General features: G+C 32.2%; 1 protein-coding gene across 3 annotated transcripts in view; it reads right to left on the minus strand.

The window, feature by feature from the left end:
* Positions 1 to 14325, minus strand: part of LOC136040124 (homeobox protein cut-like) — a 233528-nt gene that overhangs the window by 39351 nt on the left and 179852 nt on the right. For 2 of the 3 annotated variants that reach the window (XM_065724224.1, XM_065724225.1), the window contains exons 8-9: positions 9865 to 10180; positions 6855 to 7120 (exon numbers count right to left, since the gene is read on the minus strand). In XM_065724224.1, the coding sequence (XP_065580296.1) occupies positions 6855 to 7120; positions 9865 to 10180 (582 nt within the window). The remainder of the gene's footprint in view (positions 1 to 6854; positions 7121 to 9864; positions 10181 to 14325) is intronic. The other variant, XM_065724226.1, reaches the window with a different exon arrangement.

Genomic DNA, 14325 nt, shown 5'->3' on the forward strand with positions numbered 1-14325 from the left:
ATCAAGACTTGGTTTCTTAGAGTTTTAGTTACTATTGAGCCACATCACTCCTTACTTACAGTTTGTTGCCACGAACTGTTTGATTTTAAGGCATCAAAAAGAACAAAACACAATTTTTGTCACAAAAATTTGTCACAAACATTTTTTTGTCAAAAATTTTCAGGCTCGTAGCTTATGATAGGTAACAATAAACTTGAGGAATCTTATACATTTTAGATAAGTATCAAAATTCGATTCTTTTTATGTATATATTGTTATCAAGACTTGGTTTCTTAGAGTTTAAGTCACTATTGAGCCACATCACTCCTTACTTACAGTTTGTTGCCGCAAACTGTTTGATTTTAAGGCATCAAAAAGAACAAACACAATTTTTTCACAAAACTTTGTCACAAAATTTGTTTTTGTCAAAAATTTTCAGGCTCGTAGCTTATGATAGGTAACAATAAACTTGAGGAATCTTATACATTTTAGATAAGTATCAAAATTCGATTCTTTTTATGTATATATTGTTATCAAGACTTGGTTTCTTAGAGTTTAAGTCACTATTGAGCCACATCACTCCTTACTTACAGTTTGTTGCCGCAAACTGTTTGATTTTAAGGCATCAAAAAGAACAAAACACAATTTTTTCACAAAACTTTGTCACAAAATTTTTTTTGTCAAAAATTTTCAGGCTCGTAGCTTATGATAGGTAACAATAAACTTGAGGAATTTTATACATTTTAGATAAGTATCAAAATTCGATTCTTTTTATGTATATATTGTTATCAAGACTTGGTTTCTTAGAGTTTTAGTTACTATTGAGCCACATCACTCCTTACTTACAGTTTGTTGCCACGAACTGTTTGATTTTAAGGCATCAAAAAGAACAAAACACAATTTTTGTCACAAAAATTTGTCACAAACATTTTTTTGTCAAAAATTTTCAGGCTCGTAGCTTATGATAGGTAACAATAAACTTGAGGAATCTTATACATTTTAGATAAGTATCAAAATTCGATTCTTTTTATGTATATATTGTTATCAAGACTTGGTTTCTTAGAGTTTAAGTCACTATTGAGCCACATCACTCCTTACTTACAGTTTGTTGCCGCAAACTGTTTGATTTTAAGGCATCAAAAAGAACAAACACAATTTTTTCACAAAACTTTGTCACAAAATTTGTTTTTGTCAAAAATTTTCAGGCTCGTAGCTTATGATAGGTAACAATAAACTTGAGGAATCTTATACATTTTAGATAAGTATCAAAATTCGATTCTTTTTATGTATATATTGTTATCAAGACTTGGTTTCTTAGAGTTTAAGTCACTATTGAGCCACATCACTCCTTACTTACAGTTTTTTGCCACGAACTGTTTGATTTTAAGGCATCAAAAAGAACAAAACACAATTTTTGTCACAATACTTTTAAAAATAAACTCTCCATTAAACTAAGCTGCCAACAATGTGTTATTTGATACATAAGGAATGCCGATCATGAGCCAAACTTTGAGCCAATGAAAAGAAAACAAACCTGATTGTACTTTTTTTATATGAAATTTTAAGCCAGTAAAAAGAACGAAAAACTTTTTAGCCGCAACGCAAGTAAATGTTCTATTTCCTTATGAAGCTAAGGTACCAACAATACATTATATAATACGCAAGGAGTGCTGACCACAATCCTTTTGTTTCAAAATTGAGAAAACGTAGATAAATACCCTTCACTAGTTGCTTCAGGACGGAAATGGGCTCGAATTCGTGAAAGAGTGCGGGAGGGGAGTAAATTTATATTCCAAAATCTAGAGAAGAGGGAAGGCGAAAAAACATATTTTGCAAAAAAAAGAACTCAAAAAGTTTTTTTAATCTAGGGGCAAATGCCCCTTTCCCCTAAACTGGGGCCATTAGTAACTTGATTTACAATCCTTGATTATTTGTCCTTTTATTGCCCTTTTCTTCAGTTGAAAAAAAAGCTATTTATCGTCGCTATTTTCGTCGCTAAGCGTTAGTCCTAATGTAAAACTTTTCATCCCACTATAAGGTTATTACTCAAAGGTGACGTCACCAAATCACCTCGCATAATATATCTCGCCAAACATCTGGGTATCATAATTTTGTAGGGAGGCAGGAAAGGGTTTTAATGAATCGGAAATCCTCAAACTTTTTATTGAGTTTAATGAGGGGTGAAAAAAATAATAAAACCAAAGTTTCAGACACCAATCTTGTTTACATAAAAACTCATTTTAATGCCATTCCCAGTGAAAGTATTCTATTACCAACGAAAAGTTGTGGTTATTAAAGGGTACACATATATATAATTGAGAGGTTTAAAAATGAAACTATTACAGTAAACTGAGATATTGCATTATTATGCTATAAATAAGTTTTAAGTTATATTGTAAATATATAACAAATATGCAAATCAATGATATATATATATATATATATATATATATATATATATATATATATATATATATATATATATATATATATATATATATATATATATATCATGATATATGTATATATATATATATATCATGGTATATATATATACCATGACTTTTTCCCAACTTTTCATTCTTGCACTTCTAAAACTTAAATTTTTTTAGGTACTAGGAAAAAAATCATATCTTCTAGTGTGTCTGGAGAAGAAAATACTTTTGTTTATATATTTGTAATTTCTTCTTTTTAGTTTGTGGTAAATCTTGCAACCGATTTTCGCACTTCATACTTCACGCCAAGGATTCACACTTCACACTAAAGATTTTTCCTTGTACCCAAGGCCATATCCAGGGGGGTAACGGGTTTGGACCCCTCCCCCCTTCCCAAGTTTTGCCCGACTTGTAAAAAGTAACAACATACCCTCTTCCCCCCGATAAAAACCCTGGTGCACGTCTTTACTTTTTGGTGCATATTCTAAATATTTTCAAACTTCAAGCGAGGGAGAGAGTTGGCTTGGTGCCAATATATTCCCCTAAAATAATGTCACTGATGAAATGTTGCATTTTAAAAAATGTCTTTAAGCAATCAATATTTAACGATAGGTTAAGAAAACCCCAAAAATAAATACTGTGACAGAAGAATAAATGTTTTTGTTTATCAAACGACCAAACATTTAATTAAAAGTTCATTAAATGAAAATGAAAACAAAAGATCTTCCTCTTAAAAGCATTGGATATTAAAATTCAAATTATTCCCTATTGAATAAGTCAGGAATTAAGTACTTCATAGGAAATGAAGAAAAGTGAATTTAGAGATTTTGACAATTTTTAGAATTCCATGGAGACTTTAGAAATACAAAACTACTTTCACTATCAAAGCCGCATAATTAAACATGAAATAAATTTAAAAAAATAGCAGCAGAGAGAATACTTTGAGTCTAAAAATGAGCCCTTATGAGAACAGTTACAAGACTGCAATAAAATAAAAGAATGTATTTAGAAAAAATATGAAACAAAAGAACAAGAATGACGAATAATCGATAAAATAAATAAATGAGTGAATTATTAAATACATATACCCTATGACTAATTGACTAAATGAGTGACTTATTAAATACACTTTGGTAATTTGGTTTGCAACTTGCAAAAAAACTTAAGCATTTAAATCAGCAGTCGCGTCGATTGGGGGCATTTGCAAAAAAAAAAAAAACCTCCCCAAGATCAGAAAAATAGATTTTTGCCTCGCCCCTAATTTCTGAAAATTGACGCCACTATAAATAAGGTGATTAGTTGAATCAACGAAACGCAACGGATATCCAGTAGCGACTATTAATTCATAAACGACCCAAATACATAATCATTTATTCACACATCACCATCGTTATAACAAACAGTCATATCTTACACTCTTAGTAAGCTGTTCTCAATGGGAGGATCATGAGGGCAATGGAAGTTCAATCATCCATTCCTACCTTTGATCTATATTGCCTTGCAGATCCTTCTTTTGACAACATGGTTTCAATTATAATAATTTTTATTTAATTTGAATTAATTTAAAAACTAATTGAATTTTTAAATAATTTTAACTTTAAAAATGTTTTTAATTAAGTAATGACCATTTATAACTTGGGGTAGACAGTAGTACTTAAGAAGTGGTACTTATTCACAAAGGCACCAGAAAGGGGGATACAAAGGGATGGTCTACCCTTGTCTTTAATTTAAATTTTATTGTTAATGATGCAAAAGAAGTATTTGAGACCTAAAAGCAAAAAAAGGAAAACTCAGCATTATATAACTTAATATACAACTATAACTCTTAGTAGTACACTAACAAAGGTACATTCTTTTGTATCTTATTTTATATTCTGGTGCATTCTAACTTTGTCTGAAATATAGTGACATGACTTATGTCACTTATGTCACTATCTATTATGTGAATTATGTCTAATTATGTAAGCAGTGACTGGCATGCAGGCAGGGGGAGCATACCTTAGTCACAACAAATTTCATCTTTTTAGGACGTGTTCCATAGTGTTCAACACCTAATTTTTTTTATTTTTAAAAGAATTTTAATCCCAATCGTCCCCGAACTTCCTACTTTGAGAAGGTAGGAGGGAGGTATGAAACTCCCATATTTTGAAGTATACCTTGTAACGTATGCTTGCTCAATGTTTTTCTTTTTTCTTTTTTTTAAAGAAAAAAAAGTCTTTGCAACCCCACCCTACATTTTCGCGTATTGACGCTACTATATCCGTGCCTAAATCCAGTTAAATATTTTATGACCTGCTGTTCCTCTAATTATTTTAAAGCAGTAATTAACGAATCAGTTCGATAAATTGGAAGGTCATTTCAACTTCCCTTATTGACCGCTCCGAAGCTATAGATACTTTTTGAAAATATTCTCTGTAGTTAACGCTTAAAAGGTATAAAATTACCGCTACGTAATACGTGTCAACACTGCATTTATTGGTTTAGTGACCTTTGAGGCATGACTTGAGGGGAAGATCAGGGTATTAAACTACTTGTTACTGACGAGAGGGCTTTAAAGCTCATGTCATCATATAACTCAATACCTTAGAAACTTCTCTTAAATACTTAACTGTTGCCATTTTTACAGCCCCCCTTCCACTCTTAAAAAACTTATAACTTCGCGTAAGTCCACGTAAACATTTTTATGCTTTGCCTAAAACCTAAAAATTAACACTGATTGAGCCAACCAAATTGACAATATAAATGGTTAAATCAGGGTAAAGTAAAACTTCCCCTACCTCTAAAGATTACATACTTAAGCCAAATACACCGTTTTAACCAGAGTTGTTTCTGGTGTTGATGGTGCCTAGGGAAAAATTAAGTACAGCACCACCTCTTGACTCAAATATAATCAAAAATGCGGAAAAAAAGTGAAAAATTTGATCAACGAGGGCATTCTCCTCATCCACGAGATCCGGGGCAGTATACCCCGGTTGTCCCTCCTTGAAGGGCTCAGCTCTTAACAATGTTCTACGTATTTATAGTTTGAAATTAAAATTATTTGTATTTAAAATTGTTGTTGTGTAATAGGTGCCAAAACAGCTGTCATCGGTTATGTGAGCTTTGAGATTTTTTTTTTTTTGTATATATTTTATGAAAGTGTTTTATTCTTGTTTTCTGTGGTCCATTACAAGCAAAGCTTCATGGGCCTAGTAACCGCTTTACTTTATAATAGTTTTTCTGTTATTATTAACAAATTGATTGATTGATTGATTGAGAGGTGGGAATGTCAGACTATTTGTTATGGAGGAAGGGGGCTTCAAAGCTCAAGTCATTCTATATCTCATTGTTTCAGAATTTTCCCTTAAGTTTTGAAGGGTTTAATATTTTTACTTTTCAACGAAGTTACTCGCCCCACACACACAAAAATATACACTCATTCTTAAACCCAGTTAACTTTTTTTATGTTTTGCCTAAAACCTAAAAAATGATAGCATTTAAATCAATCGATTTGTTGAATCAAATGGTTATACCGAGTCAAAATGAAACTTCCCCTCCCCATAAAGATCAAAGACTTAAACCATAAAAACATTTTTCACAATATCCTACACATTTAATGTTTGATATGCTTCAAAATGTTGCTCTGTATAAAGCGGCAACACTGCCTTCATCGGTTTAGTGAGCTTTGAGAAATGACTGGAGAGGAAGGCTGGGAGATCAGACTAGTTGTCATAGAGAAGAGGGAGTTGAAGCTCATTTTACCCTATATCTTATTGTTTTGTGTTTTCCTCTTACATTTTTAACGGTTGCCAATTTTTCACTTTTCATCAAAAATCTCTCTCTCAAAAAACAAAGCCCAAGCAAAGTCTAGTTAAGCATTTTTTTTTTGCCAACTACCTTAAAATAAACAGTAATTAAATCATTGTAATTAAATAATTGAACTGGTTAAATCAGGTCGAAGCGAAGCTTCCCCTCCCTATAAAGACCAAAAACAAAGAAATGAATATTAAGATGACAAACGGATCTATGGCAAGTAAATGAAAACGAATAGAACAAAAATCAAACAAATATTTCGCCCGTATACAACAAATCGTCTTCAGGGTAGAAAAAAAAAGAAAAACTAGAAATTAAAATTTAAATAATGTATACAAGACTAAAATAGACTAAGATAAAATATATAACATACAATTACTCACACATACAATTGGCAGATATCTTCATGAAACCAGAAAAGTAACTAACTAAAAATTATATTTTTAATTTTAATTTGTAGTTTTTTTCTACGCTGAAGACGCCTTGTTATAAACGGGCGAAATATTTATTTGATTTTTTTTCTCTTCATTTTCATCTACTGGCCATAGACCCTTTTGTCATCTTAATATCCACTTCTTTGTTTTTGTCATGACGGGCCAGTTCGGCCAAAGACCTTTTACCCATAAAGATCCTTTGAACTATACACACCTTTTTAACAATATCCTCTGTGTTTAATGTTTGATATGCATCAAATTGTTGTTGTGTAATAGGTGGTAGCACTGCTTTCATCGGTCTTTGCGAGCTCTGAGACATAACTGGAGGGGGAGGTTGGGACATCAGACTATTTGTTATGGAAGCTATTCGCTGTAAAGGGCTAGCAATGCTAGAAGCATCAAGCATATCCTCTGATAAGGGGCTTAGTCCGGGCTGCAATATGCCGGACATCCGCTGACTGAACGAGGGACTGGGTGTACCTGCAATGTATTAAATCAACAAAACAAGTAAAAAGTAATAAACAAAAGCATAAACAAATACATGAAAAATATACAAAATTAAATAATGTTGATACGGTTACTGCCTCATTCAGAAACAAACGTGAGAGTATTTTTAGGGGTAGGGGGGCTCGTTCAAACCATTATATAGGGAACAGTTTTTTACATTGGCCTTAATGATTTGTTTTTAAATATAATATTCAGATATAAAATTAAATAGAATTTGTATACTTAAAAATCATGATATTAAATATAAAGCGTTATATTTAATTAAATATAAAATAAATATATAAAACAATTATATTTGTTAAGGAGTAAATTATAAAAACATCAAGAAAATCAACTTGAATAAAATCTCGTGCCTGAACACAAGCCACAGGGCTTATTGGCAAATTTTTATTTTGTATTTCATTTTTTTGCTGATGAATATTCTCTCTCTTTCTGAAATGAGAGGGGGGGGGGTATTCTGCCAACTTTAGAGTTAAACTAGGGACCTGAATGATTGATAAGGTATATTTCAAATAAATTTAAATATTAGATATACTCTTTAAAGATTGAAAGCATGAGTACGGACTTTTACTTAATAAAAGATTTATTTAAAAAATTATTGAAAATTATTAATCATTAATAATAGTAATTATTAACACTTATTGTAATCATAAAATTTCAAAATTATACAATTAGACGTTATTAAAAAAATGCAATACAAAATGATTATTTAATATACATCAGTAAATAAAATTTGCCATTAATAATTCTTGTATTATTCATACTTATAAACAAATCTTCAAAATTTTAATTACTAAAGGAATTATCTCATTTAGAATAATAAAAACTTAAATTATTAAGTAATGAAAATTATTTAATTAAAAAAGAAGCAAACGAGGTTTCAAAAAAGCACAAGAAGTTTAAAATTTAAACATGCTTGGCCATCACTTTTCAACATATATATCAATGATGCTCCTGAAATACTCCAAAACCTTCTCACACTCTATGCAGATGATTCTAAGCTCATCGGGGCAGCATCATCTTGGGAGGAGGCTGCCTCAATCCAAACAGATCTCGACAAGCTGGATGACTGGGCTAGACAATGGCTACTTGAATTTAATTCAAGTAAATGTAAAGTTTTACATTTTGGCAATAAAAATCAAAAACATATTTACACTATGCAAAATCAAATAACTGGTCAAAGAGAACCCCTAGTTGCAGTTACAGAGGAAAGAGACTTGGGTGTCATAGTTGACTGCCAGTTAAAGTTTCGAAGTCATACTGAAAAGATTGTAGCTACTGCAAACCGCGCTTTAGGGACAATTAAACGAACATTCACGACTAAATCTCCACAAACAATCACCAAGCTATACAAAAGTCTTGTCAGACCAAGGCTAGAAACTGGCATGTCAATTGCATCTCCCTTCTACAAAGTGGACAAGGACATGATAGAGAAAGTACAGAGGAGAGCAACAAGGATAGTAGACGGGTGCCAACATCTGCCTTATCCAATGAGACTGCAAACTCTGAACTTATGCAGTATGACTTACCGAAGAAAAAGGGGTGACATGATTAACACTTACAAATTGATTCACAACAATCCAATTCGTGGTCTCTTCTTCATCGATTCATCACAGCGGACAAGGGGTCATTCTAAGAAGCTCATAAAGGTCATCGCTCAGAGGAGGGAACGCCATCACTTCCTAACCAACCGGGTAGTAGACCAGTGGAACTCCCTGAGCGATCATACTGTATCCAGTAAGACCGTCAAAGAATTCAAAGTCTCACTTGACAAGGAGTGGAGCAATGAGGAATGGAGGCTGGAATGGGATACCTTGGAGTCCCAGACCAGAACATAAACCCTAGTCAATAAAACCAACTCAATATTCAAAACAATTCCGAATCGGTCCGCATGGCAATTTTTGAAGAATTCAAAATGCTACAGGATGGAAATCCTTCAATTGCTCCAAGTTGCAATTTAAGGTAATTTAAGGTAACATTTTTATGCTGTAATAGCGTCTTTTTATATTTTATATAAAAGAAATATATATAAGGATATATATATATATATATATATATATATATATATATATATATATATATATATATATATATATATATATATATATATATATATAAGGATATAAGGATATAAGGATATATATAGAAATATACATAAAAGAAATATATATATAGAAATATATATAAAAGGTATTCTGAGAAAAGAAAGAGATGAAGGGTAGAAGAGAGAGACATATAGAGAGAGCAAAAAATCAAGAGAGAGAGAGAACAAGAAATAAAGAGAGAAACAGGGAAAGAGATAAGAATTAACTGCATTAAGGAACTAGTTCTTAATATATTATTATGATTAGTACTTAATAATTAGTACTTGATTAGTACTTGAGAACTAGATTTTTAATTCATATCAAATACAACTATCTTTGGACTTAATACACATATTTTTTCCATTCCCTTTCTTTTTATAGAGATAGAATGAGATAGATTCCGCCAGTAATAGAGAAAGAGAAGAGGAGAGTGAGAGACAATGAGAGTGAGAGAGAAAGAAGGAGAGAGGGAGAGATTAACAACTAGAGAGGAGAAGAGAGAGGGAAAGACAAAGAGAGAGAGAAAGAGAGAAAAATAGGGAGATTGATGAGAGCTAATTGCATTAAGCAATATGATGCCTGTCTCTAAAACTGTTTCCATTTGATACAAAATAAAAATAAATTTAAACTTACTGGACATCTCTTTTTTTATTTCCTTTCTTGCCATATGTTTCTCTTCATCTTGTTTCCTAGGCAAGGATAAGTCCTGAACTCCTCCTTCGTCGTATGCCTCGTGCTGTTGATTCAAAAACTGTGCCAGTTCTTTCTTATAGCCCTCCAGTGAAACACCGGGATAACTCTCGGTTCGTAGTTCATTTCTTTTATCACTGGTTGCTGATCTTCTGTCTTTATTCTGACCTTTTTCATTTGACGGTTTCGCTTCTTCTTCTGTTTCAGGTTTTTCAGGCCATTTTACACCATTATCCACTGGCGAAGGACTTCTCTGCAACTAGAAAGAAAAATCTCTTTTGTGAAAATGGTCGTTTTTTCAAGTTTAGTAATCAAGCAGAAAAATTGAAAAAATTTGTAGATGGTTCGTTTTCATGGATTTTAGACAAGAGATGATTATGAATGGAACTGCTAAATCTGAACAGCTATTGACATTTGTTAGTATAAATTTAAAAAAAAAATATTAACAATAAAACGACAAAGATGTCTTTTTTCCATTTTTGCCCGGCATAATATAAAAAGCCGTCCTAGTCAAGTGGTTAGCGCGCTAGACTTGATACCCTTTGTCCATGAGGACAGGGGTTCGAGTCATGGTGTCACTGGTTATTTGGTGTGAACGGTGTCAGTGGTGTGACTCTCATCCATAGTTGACCCAACTCTAAATTAGTACCTGGAAAAATCTGGGGATCGTACACAGAAAGAGTGTGGGAAAACAAAGCATGACTAGCCCAAAAACCCCCATTGCACTTCCTGGATGAAGGACCATAGAACGAAGATTAGCCCCACCGGTATGGATTTTGCGTTTAAACAAATAAATATGAATGAATGAAATGAAATGAAAATGATGCCGTACTCATTATTTTTATAACATAAAAAGAAAAAAGAAAACGAAACCCAAAAAAGAAGAAAAAAGAACAAAAAGAAAACAAAAATATTATCCAACCCACCTTCCCAATCTGTTGCAGACAGACGAAAAAATTTTATGGGATGAAAATTTAAATAACAAAAGGTAAAACAAAGAGAAATTATTTATATTTATCTTAAAGGGTCGAAAATTTGGCATTAGGAAGAGGGCTCGTAGCAATAATGTTAAAAAGTTTATAAATAAAAGTCATATCAAACGGAAAATACAAGATATTTTACTGCAAAAGTGTATAAAAGTTGAGATTTCCAAGATGTCCCTCTTTGTGCGTGTCTATTGCAAGCTAATTATTTCTTTAAAAAAAACATTTGTTTTAAAGTCCTTTAATTTGGACATTTGTTAGTATAAATTTAAAAAAAAATATTAACAATAAAACGACAAAGATGATTTTTTTCAAGAAAACAAAAAGAAAAAGCATGACTAGCCCAAAAACCCCCATTGCACTTCCTGGATGAAGGACCATGGAACGAAGATTAGCCCCACCGGTTTGGATTTTGCGTTTAAATAAATAAATATGAATGAATGAAATGAAATGAAAATGATACCGTACTCATTATTTTTATAACATAAAACGAAAAAAGAAAACGAAACCCAAAAAAATTTTATGGGATGAAAATTTAAATAACAAAAGGTAAAACAAAGAGAAATTATTTATATTTATCTTAAAGGGTCAAAAATTTGGCATTAGGAGGAGGGCTCGTAGCAATAATGTTAAAAAGTTTATCAATAAAAGTCATATGAAACGGAAAATACAAGATATTTCACTGCAAAAGTGTATAAAAGTTGAGATTTCCAAGATGCCCCTCTTTGTGCGTGTCTATTGCAAGGTAATTATTTCTTTAAAAAAAACATTTGTTTTAAAGTCCTTTAGTTTGGACTTGTTGCAAGACAGGCCGTTTTACACGTCTTTTCTAGGTAGAAAGTTCGAGCATTGAAGGAGGATTCGAAAAAGGCGAATTATATTGAAAATGCAGGAGATTCTATATGAGTGATTTTTTCTAGTTCAAACCACGTTGAAAATTTATGTGTCGGCAATTGTTTTTCAAGGAAGGTCCTTCGAATCATATTTAGTAGGATTTCCTCCCTCCAAAGTGCAACTATTCAGCACTGGTATTTGAACCCCCAAAGGTAGCATCGTCATACTGAAACTTATGATTATTTGAGGGATTACAAATACATCAAAGTAAAAAAGAAACGAAAAACAAAATAAAAAAACCGTCATGTACGTTATTCGAAAAGCCTGACCATTAATTCGAACAACAAAACAAATATTTTCAGACAAGAAACTCACATAAACAAATATTTACACAAGGAGTCAAATATTCAGTCCAGTCGAAGATGAAAATCGTAAGCTACTGTAAGTAAATATTTGCAAAAAATAAAAGAGCTAATTAAAAATCATAAAGGGCGTTAAAATATTCTCTACTTAATAAAAAATTATTTGTATTCACTAGACTGAAGTTGATCCAAAAACACTGAAGTTCCGTGTCCACTGGAACTGATCTGAATGTTTACTATCGATATCGATATCGACCTGAAATTCAGAACTCAAATATTCTAAATCGTGATTTTTCTTGTTCTTAGGTCAGCAGTCATTTATACAGAAGTTTTTACGCCGCTGTGTCCTGCATTTCAGGATAATATTGTTATTAAATGTATAGAACTTAAAAAAATGTTTTTAGTTCTATAGCTATGGTGTAATATACTGATGTACAACACAGTCGGATTTAAAATAGCAAGGACATATTTTCATGACGAGACTAGTAAAAAAAAAATGTTCATAATTTTTTGGACGGATATTTAGGAAGGGTTTAAAATGCTCAGTTTCTCCACTTATTTTTGAAATGCTCGGGCCACTTTAGAATGTCATTGTCCAAAAAACCAGCAATATATACATGAAATGAAGATAAGACCCAAAATCGGATCTGATCCAAACATCCGCATGGTCATAAACAAAAGCAAATACACCATTTTGGATACCACTTATGATCAAGAGCATATAAGTTGCGCTTATAGACAGCCCTCAAATATCTTACAAAATCTCAATATCTCAAAGCAGCCACCAGAAGGTGCTATATTATACGCAGAGGGTTGGTGGTCCATGGGTTGGTGGTGCCCAGGAAAAAAAATTAATTATTGCGCCCCCCCTCCTCACTCAAATATAAGCAAAAAAAGTCGAGTAGAAGTAAAAATTGGATTCCCAAGCCACAGTACCTCCAGGAAACGGTACCTGGGGTAACTGCTCCGGTTGCTCCCCTTAGGAACGGCTTTGATTATGCAATGCGAGTGCATATTTTTACCTTATGACAGCAACAGTAGAACTCAACAGCAGTTCAAATTCAACGAAAAATTTCAGAGCAGCAAAACTTTCAAAAGATAAAATAAATATCAGCGACTAAGAGCCCCAGGGACCATCGTTTTACTCCCAGGACCTATCTTAGGTCTATTCAAACTAGAAAAGCACAATTTTCTAAGATTTTTCTTTCGACTGTTTAAAAATTATAAGGTTTTAGGGCAGTATCACATTTTCGTCAGTGTTGTCGTGTTGAACTGCGAAAACAAATACGCACAACTAATGAATTAAATTTGACAAAGCTTTTCGTCTGTGAATAATTAAACATGAACAAAAAGGTTGATTCCCAGAGACAAATAAGTCCCAAAGGAAAGCTACACTTTCTTAAGGCGCCATCTATCTTAGGTTTTTTTCCGATTTTTCCCTCATTTACTTTTTGAAATACTACTAGCAAAACAGCATAAATCCATATTGAGGTTCTTTCCAGAAAGATTGATTAGCAATATTTCCTATTTTTTAAGACCTGGGTATATTTTTTAATACATGGTTGTATAAGGTTTCACTAAACTCATTCAAACTCAGATTTTATTTCCACTGTCCTTGATAAATTAAGATCAGAACCATTGTATTTATACCAGCTGTAAAAAAAAAACTGAATTCCAATAACACAAGAATTTACAAAAAATTGGACAATTGAAAAAGTACTTATTAAAAAATAAACACAAATAGGGTAAATAAAAAAATATAAATGAAATAAAAATAAATAGGGTACAAATGAATTCGAAATGTGTTTTTCTTAAAATGTAGACGGTTGTTATATATCTTTTGACCTTATATTTACTTTCTTTGCCCTAAGTGGTGGTAACATGTAAAACTGGATGGTGGTGATGATGAAAAGAAGATACCGTTTTCCACTTTCTCTCTTTCACTTATTACATAGTACAAAACAAAACACTTCAAAATTTTATTCATAGTTCATTAGTAAGACCCCAACACTAAGGACTTGCATGAATTATTTTGAAAAGGGGAAAAAGAAATATTGTTTTTCCTTGTATTTGAGAAGCCAGAGGGAAAGTCACAAAGACTCCAAGTACTGAGGACAGTGAAAACTCAATCTAGTTCGTTGAGTTCGAATGAAACTCAATCGACTTCGAATGAAGTTGAAGTTATAAAGTTTTTGATAGTAGCGAGTACCAAACTAAAAAGAAAC

This window comes from Artemia franciscana, chromosome 20, assembly GCF_032884065.1.
Source record: "Artemia franciscana chromosome 20, ASM3288406v1, whole genome shotgun sequence".
Taxonomy (NCBI): domain Eukaryota; kingdom Metazoa; phylum Arthropoda; class Branchiopoda; order Anostraca; family Artemiidae; genus Artemia; species Artemia franciscana.